The 26,301-nt window shown below is 40.8% G+C and overlaps 1 protein-coding gene across 1 annotated transcript; it reads left to right on the top strand.

Annotated features, from left to right (window-relative positions):
- Window positions 1-6,560: 6,560 nt before the first annotated feature.
- EDN3 (endothelin 3) lies at window positions 6,561-22,364 on the top strand. Its single transcript, XM_053992732.1, has 5 exons — window positions 6,561-6,846; window positions 7,253-7,469; window positions 18,474-18,638; window positions 19,130-19,234; window positions 19,985-22,364. The coding sequence occupies exons 1-4, from the start codon at window positions 6,795-6,797 to the stop codon at window positions 19,200-19,202; spliced, it is 507 nt and encodes a 168-aa protein (XP_053848707.1). The 5' UTR covers window positions 6,561-6,794; the 3' UTR covers window positions 19,203-19,234; window positions 19,985-22,364.
- The last annotated feature ends 3,937 nt before the right edge of the window (window positions 22,365-26,301 follow it).

Raw genomic sequence — 26,301 nt, 5'->3', positions numbered from 1 at the left:
GCACCCCTGTGCTCTGCAGGGAGGGCTGGAACACTGCACGTGCACCTTGGCAATGCATGAGCTTCCTTAACCTCCCTTGATCAAACACAAAGTCTGCAGGTGTTACCCCCGGCTACACTCACAGCCCCTGAGCCCCCAGACAGCCTTTCCAGGGACTGCAAGGATTTCATCTGCTCAGCCTCTGCTGGTTATTCCAAACTGGAATAACCCCAGAGGGCTGACAGATCACTCACAACACTGATGCCCAACTTGGCCTTGTCTTTGTGTTCAGACATTTGTGCCATTTCATCCCAACAAATCTGGAGAATTATAATATCATGCCATTGCAAAATGTAATTTATTCACAAAAATAGGTTCAGGAACTAAAAGTTCAGGTTTATCAACAAAGCAAGCTGCTCTCAGAGGGCTAGGTGTGAGCAGCACTTGCAGTTTATCATGTCACACTGTTTAAATAATACAAGTTCATTTTTCATTTTATTTTCCCTTTACTAGTTCAGACAGGCAGACACTTGTTTATTTCTCTCTGAAAGTCTTTTCTTAGTGAGAGATAAGTTACTTGGGGAGAGGAAAGGTTATATATTCAAACATGGTGTCAAGGTTGTTGCCAAACTGATGAGTCTCAGCTGTGGATCCTTCCGAAAAAGAAATGGTCAGACCGGCATTTGTCTTTAAAATTGGATTAACCAAGAAGTTGCAATAAAGAGTCATTAACTTCATTAGTAGCTGGTAACTGCTGCAGAACTTTTCTTTATTACACAAGGCAGCACCAGAAACATTAATCTCTTACAAATGTTAAGTACAAATTTGAAGAGCAGATTTGCTACAGAATAAAGGTTGTTATGACCAGCCTGTTTGGTTTTTATATAGGTGAATAAATTATTATCACACAATATTCTGACTGCTGTACATTAACAGTCTGGTCCACCTGGGCACATCATATACAATAAATCAGGTTTTTACCATCAATGTGCACATTTTTTTGCACCACATATTACATTAAGCTTTGCTGCAGACTGCCCTTATTGTGTAATAAGACGGGCTGCTAGAAAACACCTGTCTCACCTATGGATTTGTAAATAGATATTCCTGTCTGTCAGGGCTCCAACACAGGACATTTTTAATAGTTGCAGTCACCTGCAGGTCACATCACAGAGCCACAGCAAGAGAAAAGCCCCGAAAGTGCTTAACCAGGCAAAAAGGAATCATCAGAACCAAGAGAGGCCAAGCTTTTTTGCAAAATTCATGCTCTTAATTAAAAGCCAGCAGATGTTGTAAAGCTCTTCACAGCCAGAAGGGCTATGAACCACATGATTTGCAGCACAAGCTTTAGGATTTTATTCCACCCAAGCTGCTGCATCTCTGCTCAAAGAGAGCTGAAAAAAGTACCCCAGTACCACCCCCACTGCTGTTCCAGGAGCTCCCAGGGCACAACAGTGGCACTGGCCAACACTCACCTCTCCAGCAGCCCAGGGCACCCCTCCCTGCAGGCTCTGCTCCAGGCAGGACAGTGGATTCAGGGCTTGTGGTCTTTTGACTTTCCAATAAATGCAAAAAAAAAAAAAAAAAAAAAAAAAAAAAAAAAAAAAAAAAAAAAAGTCTCTTCAAAGGCATCCAGGCAGGCTTCAGCTCCAGGAACGGGAGTTACCAAGGAGGAGCTGCCAGAGCAGCACACGGATTTCACTTTTTGTATAATAACTTGAGGATCAGCCATAGCTCTGGGGACATCCCCAGTCTCAAGCCCCCTTCCTCCAGCTTATCTTTACACCTCCCTCTCCTCCCAGGACTCCAGACTCCCCCAGCCACTCACACTAGAAATGATTGACCACAAGTTTCCTATCAGTCTGCTGAGGAAGGAAAACCAGGCCAGACCCAAACCCTTATACATGCATACCACTCCCTCCCTCTCCACACCACCCTCCAGACTGGCTTCTGCCCAAAATGGTTTGTTTTTGTGCTTGAGTTTTCCTCCCTGCCATTGCACCTCCAGAAACAAGCTGTCCCTCCCAAGTCCTTGCTCGTTTTAAATGTGTGAAGTTCTTTTGGCAAGACAACCAGCTCAGTTTTTCACCTCCAGCTTCTTATTTGCTGGCAACTCCCTGTCCATTCTTTACAAACACTGGAAGTGTTCAGATTGATCATATTTTGATATGGAATTCTCTTTGTTCAGTAACATGCCCAAACATGAATAAATGTGAAGGAAAAGAACTGTTTCATGTAATAATTATAGAAAATTCTCTTCCTGTTAAATCCTGCTATTTTCACAAAGACAGAGATTGTTTGGATCAAGGAAGGGAGGTCAGGTTCAGATCCTGGGGAGAGTGGTGTGTAGTGATAATAACACTTAGGATTTTTGCAGCATTCCTTATCCAGAGATCTGAGCCCTGTCTCCAGTACATTACAACAGCAGGATACGTTATCTTATGCAAACTCCTTCCTAAATTTCACAATAGCTGTAACAAGCAGGAATCATTAAATTAGTGTGGCTGAAAAACAGCCACAGATCTCCTTCTTTACTTTGCTTTTATCTAAATAAAGTGAAGCAGTCAGAGCTGAGGCATTAGTCCTCTTCACTGTTTACCAAGTATCTACATTACTGCTAATGGTATATAAATACTAAAAGTAATTTTAAAAATGGGAAAACAGAAATGAGTATCTGAACTCTCCTCCTTTAAGCACATTACCCAGTTGCAACCCCTACAAATGTTCAGTTGCCCTTTTAGTACATCTGGTTCAAAGGCCACTAAAAATGGGATTCTTTGCACTGACATCAAAGGGCTCTGAATGGGACTGTCTGAAACACGAGGGGAGACAAGATTAACTTCAGCTTTCTGCCTATAGAACTCCAGCAAAAAGTAACAAATAATAATCGGAAGATAAGGTTTTCTTGAGAACCTACTGATTTCAGCACATTTTTCCAACATTGGCTACCACTATGAAGTTGCTTGCTTTGTGAGAGTGGTGCGGTGTGCTACTAAACCCAGTGTTTGCAGCTTAATATGACCTTTTTTTTTCAATAACACTAAAGAACATGGTGACTAAGAAGGAGGCAAGAGGGTGGGAAAAGAAATATGAATAATTTATAGAGCACTAGACTGGTTGTCTTTATTTAGTACCATATCTGTATTGATCAGGCTTTCCTCCTGGCCTGCTGTGAAGCTGTGAGAACAGGCATCAGTGCCAAAAAATCTCGCACTGCTGCTGAAACCTTACCCCACATTTCAACTACAGACTTTATTACATGTGTAAATACATCCTAGGAACTCAGCTTTTAAAGTGGTTTCTCTCAGTAACCAACTTTACTTAAACACATCTGGAACTTCTTTGTAACTCACAACTGCTTTGTGTATGTAGTCACTTGTATGAGGAAGGATAAATGCTGTGGAGTTACTGCTGGGGGCTCTGATTGCCCCACAATCATAGGAGTGGATGTATAAAGCAGGCATACAAGGGGCAGAGGAGTCCTAAACAAACTCAAGATTATGTTCCTAATTGAAATGGCAGCCCGGGGTTTTCACATGTAAAATCTGGAATCTGAGCTTACTTGCCTTAACATCATCTGTTTCAGCTGCTCCACATTCCAGGACTCCTTCAGTCTTGACCTCATCCCTGAGATTATTCTCCCTTTAGTCAATTAGAAGTTCTCAAATATACAATATTTATACCCAGCAATGAGGCAGATCTGCTGATTGTCTTTCTTCAGCTGTCTGGGTGGCCCTAAGAACGAGGAAGTGTCCCAGGACTGGGGAATTCCCATTGTCTGTGCAGAGAAGAGCTGGGCTCAGCACTGCCAGGGCTGCGCAAGGGCAGGAGGGGATGTGGTGGAATTGGGAAGTTTGAAGGTATAAAGAGAAGGATTAACTCTACACATTTAGTCCACGGCTCTCAAGATTTATGCAAAGTACCTATCGACCCTAAAGATCTTGAAACTGGAAAAGAAAAAGGAATCTATGGAGTTAAAACAATTTTAACGGAAAAGCTGAAAAATACTATGAATTAGATCTGTTGACTTCCAATCTCTGCCTGCTACCTTCAAGGCTACTACTGGTTTCTTACTAAATGAAAACATAATCATCAAATAGATTTACAAAGCTGTTTTGCATCATATATGAATATCGCTGCCAATGGTATCCAGATATCTTTTATTCCTTATCCCAAATTAAAACAGACCCTGGATTTAAAAAAATTATCTGTTGCTATTTCCTTAACCAGCTTTCTTGTTTTGAGAGTGCTGTATATATGAAACAAAAAGTTCTCAACCCATTAGGTAATATATGACCCAAACAACTTGATAATCAATGTAAATGAGAATCAGGCCTACAGTACCAGAAGTATTAATTCCTTTGATGAGAGTATCTTTCTTCCTTTAGAGTCTATGTCTTATCTTCTTCTAAAGCTTACATTAGGTCATTTGGCCAAACCCTTGCCCTTAATTTCTGAACCCTGGTAGCTGATTTAAGAATATATTTTATTACTCTTTTTGTTTGCACAGCACTGGGTGCTGATATGGTCTTCCCTGGCTCTTCAGAGATTAAACAGCACACGGAAGCAAAAGTAGAGCAATGTAGAAGACACCTTGAAAATTTCATGTAGAAAACAGAACAATACTTTTTAGGAAAATGTTGTTAAATCAGTTCACACAGAACACAACTCTTTTTTGTTATGACATATCTATATGTATGATACAGATATATTTCTCATTTCTATGGTAAATTTGTATTATTATTATAAAAATTCATAACGGTTGCAATAAGGAAAATGCAATTCATGAATCAGAATTCAGACTCATGCAATTGTTACTTATAATACCTGCAACACATAACCACTACTTCCTACTCACTCGGTGTTCTGTTAAACAGTGACTGCACAATAAATCTTCTTTTTCTTTTCCTGATAAGTTAAAACACAATCATAAGCATTTGTCAAAATCAATCCTGCATCCAACAGCATGAGAGTACAATATCTAGAACTTCCTGATCTGAAGCAATTAATTTTTTCTAGATGTGTAAGAAATGGAAAAAAACTTCAAACCAATTCCTTTTTTCAGAGATGTTTTGCCACAATATTTTTCAAAACAGAGCACCCATAGAACTGTGAGGCTGAACTGTAACTCTGCTGATGCCTGGGGAACATGACTTCAACGCACACAGACCCCCCAACCCAGCAAAACAAAGGGTAACAATCACTGAGGTCACTGCAGTTCCTCATCCTTAAAGGTGAGCAAGCACTTCTTTCCCAGCTCGAGCATGACCTTCAATATACTGCTAAATTCAGTAATTTACAGGAGTTCTGTAGTAGTTTATAGGTTGGTAGTTTACAGGTTCCCCCCTGTATTAATTACAGGAACATCTTGTCATTTGCACAAATAGTGTGAAATAAAAGCAATTTAAATTTCCACAGAGAGCTGTGGGCTCGCTTGAGGCTATTGTCCTGCCTGGTGACCATCGTGCTTTTGTGAGCAGCTGGGAATATGGTCCACTCCAAAACTCTCAATCTTCAGGCACTGACAAAAGGCAAGGCTCGACAAGCTGACAAAACATGACATCTTAATGAGGTTTCTTTGCAAGTGTTACTGGATAGTCCATACCAGAAGCTGGAGTCGGGGGCAGGGCTGGAGAAGAATGTGAGATTGTAGGGAACAGTGTTCCTCACTTGGACAACTCCTGGGTGATCCTCCAACCAGTTTCTTACAAATTTTAGTGGACATGTTAAATTGGCATGATACATGAAAGAAATTTTGGCTACAGCTCTTTTTGTTAGTACTGAAACATTCTTAAATGAATAATTCAATTTTGATTTAAAATAGCCACAATTAAGTTTGCGACCTATCTCCATGTGCTCTCTATAACATGTGTTTCCCATAACAGGATATACTACACATACTACTGTAAGAAAAGATATAGCCAATTGCCTTAAACACTTCCCTATTATCACTTAATAGCTGATATTATGATAGAAAATGGGGCCACAAGATGGAGTGTTCTTCCAGGCCCAGCTATCTGGTATTTCACACAAAATGAAATTTGTCTTAAGTTTTGCACTCTAGGTGGCTTTGCCTGCAAAGAGGTGCTCATAGGTAAGTAGAGAAAAGAAAGTTTGAATAAATTTGTGACTTAATTTCACCCAGAGAAATCAGTGGCAGAGTCTTGGGGGGGGGGGGGGGGGGCGGGGGGAAGAGATAAAAAATGCCCCAAACAACTTTCAAATCTGTAGCCCAGCTTTGACTCAGAAAACTGCGTTTTTATTACACAAGCGATTCCTCCTAGAATCAGACACGGAGCAAGAGGATCAGGTAATTTAAAAGCGATGAAGCCCGAGCAGCACCGCAGGCTGTGCCTCCCCCAGCGCTCCCGGGAGGATGTGCTGCCCTATCCCTGCTGTTACCTGCCGGGGGGAGCCGGGGCGGCGCGGGGCCGTGCCCGCCCCCGGCCCGTGCCCCGGGGGAGGCCGGCAGCTGTCGGCGGGTGGGAGGCGTCTGCAGCTGGAAAACCGCAGCTCCGGGTGCTGATCAGATTTGGGGGTGGGGTGGGAGGTGTGTATGGGAAAAGCCAAGCGATGGATCTTCCCTTCTTTTGACAACACTCTTCCCTTCAGGACTAAGTCTGCACTGGAGGAAATTAACTGCGAGGGAGAAGTGCTAATCGCACCTCCGTGTGGGAGCCAACTCCCGGAGCAGCGTGTGCCGCCAGCCCCAGGTTATTCCCTGCCTCCAACCTGAAGTGATCCCTCCTGGAACGGTTCAGTTGCGCCTGCAGTTCACCTTTGCCTGCAGTTAACCAGCGTGCAATTTGGGTTTAATGGAGCTGGGTTTATTGTTCCTCTTTGGACTTACGATTACGTCGACTGCAGGTAACGTGAATTTCTTTCTTTCTTTGCCCACTTCCACGCATGCACACAAGGAAAGGCTGGGTACTTTTTTGTGCTGCTTTTTTTTTTTTTTTTCTTCTTTCCCCTCCTTCCGAAAGGCTGTAAGCAGCAGCCCACTCCGGTGCGCTGTAAAGAACGGGACTCCAAAGCCACCATCCTTTGGCCGTACGTAGGTTTACCCCAAACCCAGCGGGCTGGCGCTGCAGCCCGGGAGGACACAAACATAACGGTGCTCCCGGCGCCCCGGGAGTCCGCAGGGAGCGGGGATGGGTCGGGCCCGGCCCGTGGGGGGCTGCGGGCGGGGGTGTGCGGGGTCGGCGCGCCGGGAGCTGCCGGGATTTGCCGGGATTTGCCGGGATTTGCCGGGAGCTGAGCGCGGCTGTTGCAGGGTCCGCGCTGGCCCGGCCCCGCTCCGCAGTGCCGACGGCCGGCCCGGGACACCGCGAGCGCGACGAGAGCGGAGCGGCGGCGGCCGCGGGCGGCAGGGCCAGGGCGGACGGCGGAGCGCTGCGGCACCGGGCCCGGCGCTGCACTTGCTACACCTACAAGGACAAGGAGTGCGTGTACTACTGCCACCTCGACATCATCTGGATCAACACCCCCGAGTGAGTGCGGGCAATGGCGGGCGGGGGGAGCTGCAGGCGGGACAGCCCCCGCCGGGGTCAGGGCGGGACGGGGGGAGCCCGGCGCAGCCCCCCGGGCCCCGCTGTCCCGGCACCTGCCCGGCCCGGGGACCGGCACCGCGCTGTGCCGGGCACGGGTGACAGGAGGGAGAAGCGGTGATTTCCCACTGGAAATCTGTTTCTATCAACTCACCCGCTGGGAGAGCGGGAATAGTGTGCGTGCGTGCAGCTGTACTAGTTTTGATACAAATTAATGTGCAAAAATACCGAGACGTTAAGATAATATTTGAAAAATTCAATATGCCAGATTTTAAGATGTTACAAAAGAAAGTCTTTTACAACTGTGCTCTGCGGAAACAAAAGCTTTTGTTTCAACTCGCAATAAAAACAAATTTTGAAGCCGTTTCCCCTGGATTGGAAGTTCTGAGCTCCACACAGGGAGGTGGGGGTGGAGCACACGTGCAGAAAAGCTGCTCTGCTGTCTGTACTGACAGTGCTTAGTGGGAAGAAGGCATCCAGGAAGAGTGACACTTTGCCTACATCCTAAAGGTTAGAGGCCTCCTTTTCCCACACCATTGTATATATCCTGTCTTGCTGAGTAACCAAAACAGACTTCAGATTTGTAAAGATCCTCCCAGGCTAATAGGCTCCTGTAGCAACCACAGCGATCAGTTCAGTACAAAAATAATCAGGAGATCAGGTGAACCTGAGAACAAATGACTTCCAGAATTAAAGGTTTTCAGACTCTGTGATGTGAGCTTCTACACATAACACCAAGTATTCCGGTGACTAAAGTCTGGGAACAGTTGTATTGATTCAGACCTGCCTTTGAATAGATTGCAAAGCTTTTAATGAGATTAAAATAACCAAAGGAGTAGAAAAATAGAAAGTAGCAGTAAACTAGGTTAAGTCAAATAGGGTTTAGGGCACTTAATTTGTAAATTCATGCGTGTGTCCTGGCTAGAGGCCATGTCTGATGATGTCTTTTGAACATCTACCAACCTGTGAGTATCATGTATTCACACAAGTCATTAAATTCTTCAAGTTCCATACCTGCAGTAATCCACCCCAGGATTACTTAGGGTTATTTTAACCAAATATTTATGACTCGGTAAATTCAAGTCAGACCTCACCAGTGAAAATGGGGGAATGACATTCCTTTTCCCCTGTGCACTGAATAAATAGACTTCTGCTAATTTTAAACACACATTCCTCAATTTCATTTTTTTAGGATATCCTATTTTAAGTCTACAGGACTTACAATTTTCATTCCACTGCCAAAATTGTTTAGTGTGCATTATTTCAGTGATGTGGGGAGTTTTCCTACATGAAAGTTTTGTGCCAGTATCACTAAAGAAAGAACAAAAAATTAGAAAACAAGGCATATAACGCTTTCTTGATACCTATAGAATTGGCAATGAAGTCTGTATAATAATCCAAATATTAAACAGTTGGGGTTCTAAATCTTTGCTTTCTTAACTGAAGTCAGTTGTACATAAAATAGCAGCAAATCTCTCAGATCTGTAAAGTCTACCCCCACTGGGTATAGTTTAACCTGAAATGATTTAATGTGAGGACTAGGAAATTCTCTTTTTATAATTTTTATGCTATGTGATGGGATGTTTCTGTGCAAACCATGGAATGAATACATTAAATTTCAATATTAGTTATTCACACAGAATAATGCATTTTTAGCTCCAAAGACATGAACTTGTAGAACCTAACAACACTGTTGGAACTGGGTGAATAGGGGTGCTGGGAGCCCTCTGAGGTTGACAAAGAGTAGGTGGATGATGCTGAAATTAGTCTGGAATTAGTCCAGCAGGGACTGAATTTCCTGGCTCTGTCTGAACTGGGCAGCTTTGCTGTCCTGCTCCAGGGACAGGTGACAGAGGTACAAAACTCTCGCTGAAACAGCACAGTTGTGATTTTCAAAACTCCCAGGATTCTTCCTAGGAATGCTCCCAGGGCAGAGGTAAACTTTAAATTAAGTGTATTGGATGTTTTGAACCATTTCAGTGCAACAGGAGCAGGATTTAAGATTCCATGTGCCATGAACAGGCACTAATTCTGCTCTGGTTGATTTGGAATAAAATTTCAGGAAGTCAAGAAGTTCTTTGGGATGTGAATGAGGGGAACCAGGCCTGCTTGGGCAATTTAATTTCCTGAGTAAGTTAAATTACTTCTCTGAAATGGAAGTAACCACGGGATGTGTACAGACTGGCTGTTTGTAAAAGGGGCTTTTATGTTGCTCTTGTACACATGTTGTGGGAAGGTTTTATATTTACTAAAAATTTGACTCCAATGCAACTTGGAGGAGCATTCTGGAGTGAGAGGCCAGAAAGTTGGTGTTAAAGTTTGGAGAAGTTTTCCTGACATCTGTTGATTCTGGTATTTTTCTTGCTTATTTATTTTTTTTTTTCCCACTACATCAAATCCTACAATTGCTTCTTATTTTTTTTCTTTCTTTCCCCTCTGACTTATTTATTTCACTTTATTGCTTCTTGTTCCCCATAAAATTTCCTCAGTACATTCTGTTTTCAGGATACTCTTGCCTCTATACTTTAAAGACAAGCTTTAATTTCTCCTCTGGTTTCTTCTGCTTTTCCCAACAGGAGCTGTTAAGCATTGTTGTAATATATTCAAAACAAATCCTGGTCCTGGCCTCTCCTCCTTTTCTGGAAAAGCAGTTAAAAGTTTTTATTGAAGCTGTTGGAGGCAGAGTGACAATAGAAGGTCTATTTCTATCCCTGCTGAGAAACCACTTAGATCAGCAGGGTGACAGTTGTAGAAAAGCACAAAATTGCAAAATGTGGAGCCTCTGACTCCCTGCAGCTCTCACCAATTAAATGAGAAATTATCTCTGCACACGTTTTGAGTATTGCTCTATACTTGACTATGACCCACTGCTGTTAGTTCAGACCACGAGGAGCACCAGTGTTGTTATGATATAGTGAGTCTTTCATTCTGGGAACAGAGGGAAAGTGGAAGAGAAGATGACCTAAAGAAAGGCAGGTAAGTCAGAAGAGAATAATGCAATTATGTGGTGTAGACAAATGTTGCATAACAAAGGTAATTAAGAGCTGGTGACCTGTTCTCACTGATAAGATTGATTAGCCATGTATTGCAATGCATTTTTTTTTTTTAGTCAAGTGATTACTTATGCTTATCTTGATCTATAGCTACAGACACATTTTAAAGAAGGGATTGTCTTTTAAACAGTACCCACTGACGTAATACAGACACAGCTTGATGCTTAATTTTGCAAGTTAAAGAAGAAAATATAGGCAAGAGAAGAAAATATGGGCAAGACTACTCTTAGATCTGCACTTCTTCAGAGGGGTCCTATATTTCAATACGAACCGAGGTTGTACATCCAACAGCCAAAACATCCGAAGTGTTACTGTTATGAGGGCACAGACACTCAAGTAGTCTTCAATTCTAAAATAAAAGAATGTAATGAGAATCTATGGCAATAATCCAGACATTTCCAAAGGAGAATTCCTCACTCAAACTAAGCATCAATAATAAGAACATTTCTTTTGAAGGGTCTGAAACAAAGCAAAAGTGATTTTTTTTTCCCCTAAATGACATATCATTTTGGTATTTGTTATTATGTTCAAAAGAGGAGTGACTGAATGAAATTCTGTGACCACACTGTAAAGACCAGTTACATGATGATCTAAGAGTTCTGTCTGCCAATTCCATGAATTTCTGGATCCGGAAAATTGGATGGACAAAGAGAAAGGCAGATTTTGATCTGACACCGTGTTGCTGCTGTGATCCTCTGTACTTAACACATGTCCTGTTTCCTCTGGGGGAGGGCAAGGACAGGGACAGGACTTGTGTCTGTCTCTGCTGTGTGGGGTACAGTGGGAGAGGATCTGGGAGAGGATCCCCTTGCATGGGGCCACTGGAAGGATCTGAAGTTTTGTCACTTAATAAAGAAATTTGTTTCTATGACTCAAGCAAGTCAGATAATCCTTAGCAACAAGTTAGGTCCAAATAGTGCCCAACAGAAATGTGTTTTTCTGACCTCAGGTGACCACTGGCTGAGGTGAGAAAGGCTTTTCAGACACTTGTGGTCATTGCTCTAAGTGATGATGAATGGGTTTGTCAGATCTAAACAGCCCGAGCAGACCCCGCCTGCACCCAGCTCTCCAACAAATATGAGTTAACGATCTTTGCTCATTTCTGACTTAGATTGCCATCAGAAAGTCATTTCAGAATGGAAACAATCTGTAGCCTATCATCACTCAGTTTTACTCACACACACACACAGATGATGTCTCAGGATGGTGTTCTAAAAGACAAGATTTAATACAACCCAGTGGTTACTCTGCTCTAATTGCATGTTCTGCTGGCCAACTTTTCCTTTATAACATCTTTTTGTTACCTGCATCTCTTTGGTGATTGAATTTTTGTTGAACAGAAGCACACATAACAAAATTTAAGATGCTTTTAATCCTTATGGACATTGATTTTCTAAATTGTTATCATTTCCCTAATTCTGGATAATGATATTCTTCATTACATAAGTATAGGTGACATCCTGTATGTTACTGGAAATAAAATTACACAGCTAAAGATCTCTTGTTCAGCAAAACAATTAAGCAGGTGGTTATAAACCCTAGATCAGATTGCAAATCCCTGCTAGTCAGAGCCATGATGATGAAACTGTGGCTGCCAGCCAGGAAGCTCAAATAAGGAAGCTGATCTGTCAGCTGAACAGTGCACATGGTTAACCTTCAGAATCAAGTGCCAAAACTGAAATGACAAGTCTTTGTTGAGTTGATTTTATTTTTCTGAATGAAGCTCACCCTGATTTTGCAGTCTTTACTATCCATGGGAACATGTGGAATCTGTTTGTCTTGCAAAATCTTCATGTGAAATGAAGAACATTTCAAATAGTTTTACTGAACATAGTAACAGGCTCCTGCTGTAATTGATATATTTTATTGTGGACAAACTGATTTGATTTTAGGCCTCTTTATTCAAAGAGATATTCTTACATATTTAAAATGGGTACTGACCTCACACTTTCAGTGTCTCACTGTCTGAAGTGTGCATAGCTTGCATGCCCTCCTCAGTCTAGAAGCAGAATATTTCCTCTGAGCTTACTGACAGTACTGCCAGGATTGATGTTTTACAGCAGCCTCAGGAAGACTTGAAATGATTTGGCTGTGCAGTTACAATCCCATGTCCCTGCAGGAGCTGGCCCTGAGAAGATGAGGTCAGGGATGAGACACGCTGATAGCCAGAGCTTTGAAATTTCACCACTGCTGCTCCTGCTGGTCTAATTCTAAGAATAAACACTCTTGAGGGCTGTCAAACCACAGTCACTTTCACCAGTCTTACATTTTAACACCATGTGTTTATTTTCCCCCGGGTTTTTGTTTTATTTGTTTTTAAACCGGCGGTGGGTTTTGAACTATACAGGCTGTAGAGAGGGGTAGGAACAGGCAGTAGTGTGTGTTCCTTGTGTGCACTGCTGTGGTGGCTTCTGAAGCAGCAATAAGTACTCTGAATTAGTTTGAAAAAATCTTGATTTGATGCCTTTCATCCATATCTCCCAGCTGCTCTGCCTTTTGGGCTTTCCCTCAGTGGTTTTGTGCTACTGTAAGTGGTAAGAACCACTTGCTGATAGTACTGACTGCCAGTCAGAGGGAGAAAAGGAATAATGGGAGTTTGGGCCTGACAGACAGAAGATGCCGCTCCAGATTTTACTAATTTCTTTAAATTAATGATCATATATCTTGTAACAGGGCTGGTAGCAGATTTGGATTGATATAAGGCACCGAAGGAAATCCTGAGAGTTGTTTTGAGAGAGGTTTTCTGTGACACGCTGCCTCAGTTTATTAGGTCAGGTGAGCTCTACCCAGCCTCTCTGGGGATTTGGGGTGTTAATGGACACCCCCAGGCTTGCTTCATATTGTTTACTTCAATAAATACACCCCAACTTTTCACTCCACAACTCAGCTATTGTACTGATGGTATTTGAGAAACAAAACCTGTGACATCCTTTGACAGCAACAGGAGGAGGATGGAGAGTGATAAACAGCCTCCAGATTCTCACAGAGCCTGACCTGGGTACCAAGAAGCCCCAGGGGGAGGAAAATCAAAGAACTCACGTGGTCAGTGAACCTGAGTGGTGAAGCAGATGTGTGCAATCCTTGGCTTATTACCTAAGTTAGCTGTAATTAATGAGCTAAAACTAACTGGCATCCTCACAAATTAGCAAGTATTAATTAAAGGATAAGATAGCAAGGTCGTGGAGGTGCATCTTTTTGGATAGTAGGAGCCTGTTCAGTATCTAGGAACACTGAGCACTACTAGATTGAGGATGTGGGAAAGAAAGGTGTGGCTATAAATCATAAAAGTTGTTTCATCTGAAAATAATTTTAACTTCAAAAAGCTACTCAGAAAAAGTGCAGCTTCTGAGAATGTGGACAGGATGACCAAAGCAACAAATCAGGCATCCTTTGGGGGTGTTTTACTCCTTAAATAATGGTAAGGATGGGTTAAAATGGGAGGTACCTCTACTGTGAGCTCTTAAAAACCCACACCTCTTACAGGAAGAGCTGGAGCCAACTTCCAGAGCAGCCAATGATCTCTTACTCTGTAAAGCTACACAGTGCTACTGCAGTGCCTTTATATTAAAATATACACAGAAATATCTGTTATTTCTCCAAGCATCATCCTTCATTCTGGGGACATTTTGTCTCACTTGGAGGATGGTAAATTTTGCTTCCTTTCTGTGTTCTTTGCTCTCAGCAGTTACAGGGATCCCATACGTTTTGGGATTGTCTGAAAACACTGGGGACTCTTGGGAGCCTTGCTGGCCTGGATGTGTGCCAGAAAATATATTGCTGAATCCTGAAATGGCAGCATCTAAGATGATTGCTGCAACCCCTTCATCCCTTTGTTTTGGCTGAAACTCTCCAGTGCCCTGGAGGTATCTACTGTGTTTAAGTGGCTGGGAAAGTAGAAAATAATAGCAGCTCATAGATGAATTATAACATAGCATGAGAAACTTGGCCACGTGTTATAAAATTAAAATAAACTAACTGGATTTGTCTGCCTGAATTGTGAGCTTCATTGTGAGTGGGGGACAGCAGGACTCAGGCAAATCTTACTTCCCAATTCAGCCTGAAGGTATTAATCCTTCAACAGGCAGTTTTCTTCTGTGGAAGATTTTCACTGTTTCAGAATGGCTCTTCAGTGGAAGAATCACTTGGTACCAATTACTTGGTACTTCCTCTCTTTTTTCAACAAACAAATGCCTATTTCTGTTAATTTAATGGCAAAACCTTCCTCCAAGAGCTAGCTGGCTGCTCTTAGGAGGAGAGCTTTTCTGATTGTGTTTTGTGGACACAAAGTACACAAATAATCTAGGTTATTTCAGCCTCTGATATCCAATCTGACAAGAACACACTGTGCTTTGATTAGTTCTGTGCTGCTCTGTTATACATGAGATTATCTTCAGTTCACTATCTGTTGCACTGACTAATCACAATTACAACACATGGAATAATTGCAAATACTGGAGAGTTGTGATAGTTTTGTTGGGGTTTTTTTGCATACAGAGTAAAGAACAAGTAGCTTATACTGAAGAAGCAATTATTTCCTTAATAATTCCTCAGACCTTCTCTTTGTTAGAAAATGCTTAAGAACTGAGCATGCAGACCTTTATGCACTCACTGGCTGGCTGGAGTAATCATAGTGAACCTCCCAAAAGAGTGTAATTCCTCAGAAATCACAGATTTGGATGTTGCCAATCAGATACCAGTTCAAAGAAGTACCTTGGAAAGGCTGATTCAGAAATGTCTAGGTTTGCTTATTCTCCACTTCGTAGAGAAGAAAGGCATAAAGGGCTCACAGCACACCTTAGCTGTAAATAGATCTCAAACTCATATTAGTTTACTTCAGGAGAATTTTATTCTCCTAAGGGAAGAAATGCTACATACTGAGTTAAAAGTCAGGATTTCAAATTTTCTTGTGAAATGCAAACCTTAAAAAAAATGGATTAATTAAAAACCTGTGATGCTGCAGAGAAATTTCAAAAAAAAAAAAAACAACAAACAAAGTAAATGGCTTAGCCAATACTTTGTCCAGGGATTGGGTCATAAAGGACAGTGTAAGGAACTGATAGTTCAGGATCCCCCCAGTTCTGCCTGTGCCCTACTCCAGCTGATCCTTATCTTCACTGAGGGGATACAAAGTGCCCTGTGCAGATACAATTCATCAAGCTCTTTGTGATTATTGTTGGAAAGACTTTGGGTTGCTTTTGAAATGTTTGAATTTGAATTTTTGGATTAGAAGCCAAAACCAGGCATATTTGGATTATTGTATTTCTCTGATTGGCAAATCTGCACATTACCTTACACAAAAACTTCACTTTATTCTGGTTTAAAGTTTTTGAAACTTGAAACACTTGAAAATGTCATTGCATTGGCACATGTTGCTGGTCCACTGAGAATGAAGTAGCCATGAATACATTTTCTAAGCTATGAAGCATAATGTACTTAATTAGAAAGATCAGAAGTATATAAAATGTCACTTTCCTCCTTTGCTTAGGGCTGTGATTCATGGCATTGTCACTTGTAATTATAATTATATTCTCCACTCCTCCCTGTTTGCTGGAATTTACTGTCTCTTAGGAAAGGCATCAGATTGGTAATGGGGCCCTTCCTCAATCACTGGAGTTCACATAGTGATGGACTGAGATAAACTCGAAAGTTGATGATAATTCTGCTTGGTCCATTCATTTGCCAATTGCAGCAATTAAGAATAAAACTCATGCCCTTCTTTCTCTCTGGCTATTCAGGCAGAGCCTCTGACTCAGGGCAAACTGTGACTCAGTCCCACAGAGCTTTTGGTAAAACTTTAGAGTAAAAAGCCCAGTATCATAATTTGAAAGAGTGAACTTTTGAACAAGGAAACACTTTAAATAACAAGAATAACATATTGCAGTGTTTTATGTCTTATTAGCATAATGTAGGATGACATCTGCAAACTCTGCAAGAAGCTTCTTTATGCCCTGGCAAAATATCTGTCATCAAACATGGCTCTCACATTTTCTAAACACATAAAATTCATCTTTCCATTTCAGTCTCAGTTGGAGCAGGAAGTTGAATAATAGAATTTTACCAGACAGTTTTCACAGAGGGTTTGCCACTGTTAAAAATAAAAGAACTTTCCCCCACTCCTGCCTCTAAATGCCAGTTCTTACTTCATAAAAAACATGAATGTGTAAAAAATATGACCATGGAGCAATTATTTATGTCAGAGGTTCCTACATTAGCCATTTCACATTCATTATTGTAAGGCAGATGTCAGTATAGAATTATTAATACTCTTAAATTATAAAATGGGACTTGCTCCTAATCCTAAAGACAACAAAAAGCTTTTTAAATGATGGTTTGAGAAGGGAGGCCAAAATCAAGTCCTAAAGTCTTTTAGACAAATATGGGTATTCTTGATCTCTCCTGGTGTCCTGGCATAGGAGTAAAGTGGTGAAAATAAGGAGCATTTTCTGCATGGAGGCAGACCAGGATCTACTGGAGAAAAAACATCCCCTGGACTCTGAACACAGAAGTATTGCTTATGATTTTCTCTCTCTCTCAGGATGATTTTATGATCAGCCTAACTCTGACAGGTTGAGGCTATGAGAGACAAGGTGCACTGTTACAAATGTACTACGAGTGCAGAGGCTTGAATAAATGATTTGCATCAACTGTACTGATGTTGCATCAAAAATTATTGCAGAGATTAGGAAAATAATGTTTCTGAACCTTTAGGCCCACCATGTGTGTGGGAAAATGGAAAATTTGCAGCTTTCCCATTAGCAGCCTAATGATGTTTTTATGAAAGCAAATGAAAGAAGCAGAGCTATGTGAAGGTGGTGGTTCCAGACTCATTACTCAGGCTTTGTTCTGTAACCTTTCTGTAACCTTTCTAGACTGACTCTGACTTCCTCTTCCCTGCCTTTTTATTTTCTTTTTTTTTTTTTTCCCACTCCTCCCCTCCTCTTTCATGCTTTTGAACATGAGATTCTCTTCAGATTTTTAGTGTTTGTGGATTTGTAGCTTGCTTAGCCCATCCCTCAAGTTCTCAGGAACTTCTGAGAGTCTCCAGAAGTTTCATGGGGAGTACAGCTGCTATTGATTGAGATTCTTTAACAGCTTGGAGGAGAGCAATTCATGACATCAATCCAAACTATCCAAGACTTTTTGGGGATTTTAGCAGGCAGTGATGAACCATGTCCTTTTCTGATAAGAATATTGACTATGACCCATTAAAGAGAAAATCATGCAGGGAAATAGAGATGTATCTCCTACTATTCCTTGGTGTGCTGCAGCGCAGAACAGGATCTCTCACAGAAAGGTAGAACCATGCAAGGAGGATTTTCTGGGAGTTTCTTGCATTTGTAACTCCAGGGGTCATGTTCCAAACATGATGCAGTAAATAAATTATGCTGACAGTTTTCTCAAATTCTCAGTGATAAAATTAATGGCAAATCAGGCTCAGAACCATGAACTACATGACAGCTACACATGTTCGTGATCTGGTGAAATCAGCACAGCTCCTCAGTCACTCCAGGCCAGCCAAGGCACTGAATGTAACAGATTTTGTGCATTGACTGGGGAAACAAACACAACACAGGAATAAGGAGTAAAATAAACAATAACCTGGGGATGTAATTGCATCATCTCTTACGTATTCCATTTTTTTTTTTTTTTAATAGTGTAGCTGCCAATTAATCCTTCTAGTAGAGCTGACTGTCTGCTAATTTATAACTTGGTGAAAGTCTAAGTTGATGGAGCAGAAGTTATGATCTGGTACAGGGAGAACTTACAGGAGCATAGATTTTGATTTTTCTGCCACTATTGCTTTCAACACAGATCTCTTCAATAGATCTCTTCACTAAAATAGAAAAGAGGTGGAACATCATTTTAATTGGTTCCTGTGTGATTCTTGCAACAGGAGGACTGTGCCATATGGACTGTCTAACTACAGAGGCAGCTTCAGAGGCAAAAGGTCCACAGGCCAGACTCAGAGTGCTCCCCAGTCCTCACTGCGATGTTCCTGTTCGGACGCTCACGACAAGCAGTGTTTGCAGTTTTGCAGAAGAATGCAGGACAGAAGGAGGTGAGTGTCTTTCCCTATCACTGCAACCTGGCCACAAGATGAGGCCATTTCACGGAGATAAATTAATCAAGACGCATTTATCAAGGGGAATTGATTGAAGGTATTGATTTTAAATGAAACTCCACTCTGCAGTTGTGGTGGGTTAACCCTGGCCAGCAGCCAAGCACTGATGCTTGTTCACTTCCCCTTCAGTGGAATGGGGGAGGGAACTGGAAGAAAAAAAGCAAGAAAACTCCTGTGTCACATCAGAGTTTAATAAGTGAAGGAAAGAGGCCAGAGCTAGTCAGTACTGCTTGGAATTTTCTTTTTTCTGTTTCTTTTTATGATGTGGTGATTTTGAAACAGCAGATCTGTCCAGTTAGGGGCATGCTGAACATTGCACTGTTCTAGAATGTTTTATGCAGTCTAACAAAGAGCATGAAATTGTCATTTAATCTATGGGGACACTGATGAGAACACAGTGACAAGTTTAGGCAATCTCTATTCTACAGAAATCATGGATCAATGAAAAAGACAGAGGAGAAAGACCAATGCAGGGAAGAGGAGCACAATTTTGTTCAGTAGCACAGAGAGCCTGGAGGATTCTGAACAATCAGGTATGTTACAGATACTTAATGTTAAAAAGAAATATTCACTTTCCATAAATGTTCTTTGTACTTGCAGAACCCTTAATTCTTTCAAATGAATATTATCACTCCTTCCTAAATTAAGGACAGAATTTGGCCCATGAATTATTTGTTTTTTTTTTTTTTTCTAATTTATTTTTTAAAATAAACTTTGCTATACACAGAACTGCTACAACATTTCTTCTGCTGATGTAACTCTTCCAAAAGTTGGATTATTTGGCTATAAGCCAATACATATTTTGGCTTTTTTTTTTTAGGACAAGGGCTGTTCCTGTCTATCATGTTTTTCCTCATTTAGCACTGCAGCAAATTAAGCTACACATCCCAGTGCAGTGCTCCAGTAAAAGTTGAAGTGTTAAGGTAAAGAAACAGGAAAAACTTTGTGGAAGAAGTATCTGGAGGGAAAAGTAAATCTGCTTTTGATGTCAGGTATGAGGAGGTTACTGTGACCCAGTAGCCAGTTTCAAATACTGCCACTTCTAAAAAAAGTCACACCAATACCCCAAAGTTTTTGCTATGAAGGGAAGCTCTTGGATTACAAGTCCCCAAGCTGAATTTATTGCTGTGATTGTTGGAGCAGAGCTAATTAGAGAACTGTATAGAGCTCGCTCTGTACACCTAACGAAGGAGGGCAACCACAATTATCTCAGGTAACAGGGACTTTGTGCTGAGTATTCAACAGTTTGACTGTATTTCTTTGTTGGTTTGTTTTCTTTAAAGCTTTAACATTTATTTGCTGGAGCTCAGAAACAAGAATTTAAACTACAACTCTCCCTTGAGATGGACAAACTTGATGCTTCAGTGTCATGCCAGTGGAGAATTCAGCAGCAGGCAACACTTCCATTGCAGCAGTGCCACTCTGAGGGCACGGGAACCTGTATGAAGAAGCTTTTCTCCCCTCGAGAGAGCCTCAGAAAAGGATAATCTTTATCATGTAACCTGGCAGGGAATGTATCACTATTGAGGAAAACTTCAAAGGCAGACCCAAACTTCAGCAATGCAGCGCTTCAGGAAACATTTTTCTCTGTGATTTAAACAAGTACAATAGAAACTGTTCCACTCACTGCTTGCTCTGTGTCTGAATAATCCATCCACAGCTCTGTGCAGGCAGCTGCAAGTGGAGAATGTGGAGAGTTAGAGGGAGATTGCCTCTACATCAGTTCTCATTAAGAATAAACAGATAAAAAGTATTTCTCTTGTTAATGTATGCAAGCCTGAATCAATATTGTAACTTCGTGGCAGATGTTTAAATGACAGTATCTATGCAGAATAAATATGAATGGCTAATATAAATATTATTATAAACTATAGCAAGTTAAGAGTATACATTGAGTATTCAATAGATTACCTAATTTAGGCACAAGTTATTCCTGCACTTGGAAGTTCCACTCAAACACACTTTCAGTGATTATTTGGGGATGCACTGTAGTTGGTGAACAGAACTTCAGTGATTCATCCCAAAGAATTTTCCTACAGATGCAAGGCTAGGACTGTGGAACTTGATGCCATCAGAGTAATTTCTGTGCTGGCCATTTGCTGTCCCAGGCCCCTACAGGTCACACCCACAGCACAGCCCGTGGGCTTTGCCAGTGCTACAAATCCCACCTTTATCTCTCCATTGAAACACCAGCACCAAATAACCCAGAAACTTGGCAATAAGGATTAAATCCAACCCTGGACATTTTACAGTGTAAACGATTTCTTCAGAAATTACGGACTTCTTTTGCTACAAGGATGCAAGAGTAAGCAAAGGAAAAAGAGTAACTTTTGCAAATCCTGTTCTATATTATTTAAAAAGAGAGGAAATCCCTTACTTGTGACATTACAAATTTTTTGGGGTTTACTGACCTTCATGCAGACTTTCCCCAGAGCACACAGGTTAAACTATAACCCCATGTTGTTAAATTATATTTTAGAGGAAGAAAGATGGAGACCAAAAGAAAAGTGAAAAGAAATTAACAGTAAAAATATCTATATAGGGCTTAAACCAGTGGTAATAGTTTTTGTTCAAAACAAGAAAGGGAGGTCTTTGCCAAAACATACAATATATTTTATATATATGTGGATATATTTCATAAATAAATTATTACAGTTATAAAATTAAATATATCTTTCAGTTATTGCATTTGTATCAGTTTCTTACTTGCTGTGTAACTGATTTTGTACATTTATAGAAAATAGATTATTTATTGTATAAAACCACTACACTTACTATTTTTCCGTATTCTTTTTTAAAAGACATTGTATAGTTTTGGGTTTTAAAAAAGAATCAGGCTTTTTTTATGAAGATTGCTTAATGTTCCTAATGTTCCTTTATGACCAAAACCTGGAAATTTCTTCCCCCGCTGAATCCCTCCACCCAGGTCACACAGCTTGCTGCCTTTAAGAGGTTGATAATTCTCCTGACAGTCTGGGAATTGAGTAGGAAAGCAGAATAACAAATTCTGTGGTAGTAATTATGCATAAAAAGTGATGTTTCAATTTTGTGTCCCCTTTCCTATAAAAGTAACCCTCATCTGTCCCCTAACCCTGGAACAAACAAGGCAATAGTTATTTGTCCTGAGAGTTCTTTTTGTGGACAATGTCTACGGAGTTCAGCTCCAGTCCCAAACACATCCCAGTGCTGAACAAGCCTCCAGAGCCTCCTCAACTCAGCTTTCACATGACCTGCTCAGCATGTGTTTGGAATTCTCCTGTCTTCCCCCATGTGAATTCAATTTAAATGTTGCATTTGAAGATGGATACACACCTTCCCCAGTCCTAAATGCTTTAATTTAATTTTAAACAATTACCAAAAAAAAAAAAAAATCTAACTGGGTTCTTTCTTTGACGTGGAGGCAGATTTAGCCCTTGAGTGGTGGGCTACAGATGTTACTGTTGTGTTTTCTCCTTAGGAAAGAGAAATCCCATTTTTTTCTATATGAATTCCACATTGAAGTGGTTTGGTTTCGGGACTCTGGTGCCAATGTACCAGTTAATGTAAAAATCAGTCTGTTGTGAATACAGCAAAAGAACAAAAATGAGAAATAATGTTGTATCAAGCTCAGAAGAGGGAAAAGTTAACTGTAGATATTTCCAAATAAATCTATAAACCACAGAATTTACCGGAATGTGGTGTGTGTTGGATTCTAGCTTTGAACTATCATTGTTCCATCTGGGAACAGTTAACAGCCATGAGACAATTTTTACCTAATTTCATGTTTATAGAAAATGTCACCAGTAACATTCCTCATTGACTCACTTTACCTAATTTTTAATTTGTACTAGAAGGTGTTAAGCTAATTTGGAGTATAACTCTTCAAAAGTTATACCTAGAAATAAACTCATATACAACTAATATATGTTATTAATTAAGAAACAACTCTTAAAATCTGATAAATCATAAAATGATTATTTGCAAAAGTTAGAATTAAAGGCTCTTTCATCTTTCAACATGTAATGTTAGCATAGTTAGGTGTCCTCAGAATCACTCTTGTTCTGGGATATTATTTTGAGGACATTTGTACTTTTACTTCTGTAACAACAAATTAGTTCTGGTTCTTACTCTAGTCAATGTAAAACTAATCTGCTACAGTTCTGTCAGAGTTCCATAGCATTCATTCTAATTCCCACTACTAAAAGTTCACTTTTGTGTTGTTAATAGCAATAAAAACAATAAATGATCAAAAGCAAAGAAAACAATGTAGAAAGGAGCTTTGGCAGAATTTAAGTTTTTCTCCTCAACAGAGCAGGAAGAGAAGAGGTGTGAGTGTAGCCCCCATGCAAAGGGCTTCAGGTAAACTCATCAGCAGGAGAGGGGAAGCTCCATGGAACAAGGTCTCCATCACCACCTGCACCTCCCCTCCTTGGCTGTGCCTTGTGACAGCCACAGAGAGTCTGGCAGTGACAGCCTGGCAGTGACAGCCTGAGAGGGCACCAAAGCTGGAAGGGGCTGTGTCCTCCTCCATTGCTGGGTGACCGTTCCCATCCTCAGAGCAGAGCTCATCCCATTCCCTGTCCTTTACAATAAATAGCTCATTGTTGCTGTGCCTGCTTTTGGGGACACCATTCTGCTGATTCTGGTTCTCCCTACGTCCAAAATTCTTGTAATGCCTGGAAGCCAAGTTCATCTACAGATCCTTCTCCTTTATGTCATCCCTACGTTGATCCCCCACTGGCACCATCCAACATTGTTCACATGTACTCAGATGCTGTTTTGGGGATCTGGCTGTCAGAACAACCAGGCAAAAATAACTCTGCTGTGACAGATTGCTGAGGACAATCATGACAATTTGATTTAAGACAACAAAATTGTTTGTCTTGACAAAAGGTGGGTTGACTTAAGACTGAGTAACGTTATCATTAAAAAAGAAACAAATTCTATCCATGTGAGCATTAAATCTTTCAATCCACAGCTTGAAATCTAGTGGAAGAGTAATCAAGGGAAATTGCAAACAGATGACTCTGGAAACAATGTTTGTTTTCACTACTTTCAGTACTTTCACTACTAGAGTTTTACAATGCATAATATATAACCTGATTTGGAGAGCTTTATGCTACAAAGAAATGTCAGGACTGAGAGATTTAAAATGCTAAGCAAGTTAAACAAAGCATATTGCACTCTCTGTTTACCTTCCAAACTTTGCTTAAAGGTACATTTTAAGGAGTAGTTTGACTTCCAAGATTTTCAGCAGTGCCTTAGAGGACAGATGTGCCTTGATGTGCACTTTAAAGCTATCTGTGCAGAGGAGGGATCCATGCAGATTGTTGGTAGCACAACTGAGCTTCCAGAGAGGTTTGGGATGAGGTTCAAGCCTTGGCTCCTGTTTTGCCATGGGAAACAGCTCTCTGAAGCCTTGGGCTCTTACCACTAGCCTAGAGTGGCCCCAGTGTTCACACCAAAAACCCCTCCCCTGATCTAAGTCTTCTGGATTAGTTCCCTCCTCTTATTTCAGTAGGATCCATTTTATCACTGACCGGGTGCTGGTCATTTCCTGAACTCACCATTTTCAGAAATTAGGGAGATGTGTAGGTCTAAAAACTCCTTGTGAACCTCTGTGTTACTTTAGGGATCTAAATATCTTTTTCGTGTGCTATCAGTGGTCATTGGTAAGTGGATACCTTGGCTCACACTTCCTGCAGATGTCTCCAGCAACATAAATGGAACTGACTGAAGTTTGAGCCCTTTAACAAGAAAGATTAGAAGCCTTTGACATTCAGACTCTATTTTCCCCATAAATATTAAAAAAAAAATCCTATATGGATTTGACCAAGATAATGTAGACACTAAAGGGTCAACATGTTAAAAAATGAACTAATCTTTGAGAAGGTGAGTTTCCCTTTTACCTGTTACAATGGATATTCCATTAGAGTACATTTCTGCTAAAGCTGTTTCTCAGAGTGTGAAACAGCTCTCCCTTAGGTTACTGAGTATTTATGTGTTTTAATAATGGTACTTTTGTCACAACTTTCCAGTAAAACTTTGCTCTATTGCAACAAATTATAACTGTAATTTTTTTATATAGTTCATATTGATTTAGCTGTCTTGTTTTTACAATTACTCCTCTCACCCCCACCACAAAGAACTGACTGAAGTTGGAAATGTTTTAGTGTCTCACTGCTTCCCTTTGGTGTTCCAGGCCTGGCAATCTGTATTGCTCTAGAGGAGAGCTGCCTTCACTTACCACTGCAGGCCCTCAGTTATGCAAATACTTCCAATGCAGATGTGAAGAGGGGGGAGCCTTTTGTCATTAAAAAATAAATGTGCAAACTATTGTAGCAATATAAAATATATATTGAATGGCTAGTGCATGAGGTGAGCTACAAAACCACAGAAAAACAGATGTAAAAAATCAAAGCCCAGAGGCTCCATTAGAAGATTCCTGGAATTATGCATATATTTATTCAATTCTGATAAAATTAAGATGCAGGTCCCAAAGAGATGGCTTTTAAATCTGTAGTTTGTTTCCCCATATCTATCACAGAAGAGGAATCCATTAATTTCACAATGAAGCCAGTTTGCAGCTCCTTCTGGTGTCAATTTGGATAGTCATGGGTCAGCAAAAGGTCACATTTTCAGTGGTTTTAAGACACTACAACTGAGAACCATATTAAACCTAAGCATTTGAATTCTTAAATGTAAAAAATTTCTTTATACAAATCTGCTCATGAATTAATACATTCAAAACACCTGTACCAGGTCCCAAGGGTTGTCTTTGATTAACATTCTTCCTTAAGCAAAGTTCCAAAGAGCTTGGATACTCTGCATTTGCAGGACCACAGAAGAAAAATGAAAACTGGAGGAGAGGAAATCCTGCACCAGAGTTCAATAACCCCCAAATCATAGTTCTGATTCTGCTCTCTTGCTATGGGATCTTGGGTAAATTACTTAGGCTCTTATTGCAGACACTGACACAAGGGCAAGACCCAAGGCTATGTTTGTGTTAAGATCTCCACAGAGCCAGTTCTAAGCCATGCTTCTCTCTAAGTGACATTTTTACTTATAAATGCTTCTGGTCATCTTTGAGAACACGTGAAGGATCAATGTCTTTTGGTGGAACTGTCACTGCACCTCTGATTACTTTCAAAGAATTGATCAGCTACTGCCTACCAGAAACAAAAAGTCCCTAAAATACTGCCATAAAGTACACAGAGGGGCATGCACACAGCAAACAGGTTCTGGTGGTGATTCAGAGCAGAACCAAGGCAAAGCAAAGGTCTGAGTTGGCCATGTCTGCCTGTGCACTCAGGGACACATTGACTGTCTTGAAACAGCCCAGTATTGCTTTGGCTGGTTGGCTCCAGCCCCCTGCGTGCCTTTGAGCAGAAGGGTAAGAAACACTTTTAAAAAAACGCTGACATGTTATTGCCAATCTAAACTGAGGAACTGTAGCGTTAGGGAAAAACCTGAAGAAAACTAAGTAAGGGGCATGAAAAGCTCACTGGCAATGCACATTCCCTGCAAAAACCCCCAAAATAAAATTAATGTCCATGGTGTTCACTGTGTCCAGGTGCTCAGAAACATCTCAATATTGCTACTGGGACCAGTAATATTCAAA

The sequence above is a fragment of the Vidua macroura genome, chromosome 17 (assembly GCF_024509145.1).
Source record: "Vidua macroura isolate BioBank_ID:100142 chromosome 17, ASM2450914v1, whole genome shotgun sequence".
Classification (NCBI taxonomy): domain Eukaryota; kingdom Metazoa; phylum Chordata; class Aves; order Passeriformes; family Viduidae; genus Vidua; species Vidua macroura.
The sequence above is the reverse complement of the archived record's forward strand: the minus strand, read 5'-3'. Positions and strand labels throughout refer to the sequence as shown.

Excerpts from the sequence above, each read along its gene's own strand:
- EDN3 (XM_053992732.1), top strand. The coding sequence starts at position 6,795 with ATGGAGCTGGGTTTATTGTTCCTCTTTGGACTTACGATTACGTCGACT. Across the intron at positions 6,847-7,252 it reads TACGATTACGTCGACTGCAG|GGTCCGCGCTGGCCCGGCCC; the intron begins GTAACGTGAATT and ends CGGCTGTTGCAG. Across the intron at positions 7,470-18,473 it reads ATCTGGATCAACACCCCCGA|GAGGACTGTGCCATATGGAC; the intron begins GTGAGTGCGGGC and ends TTCTTGCAACAG.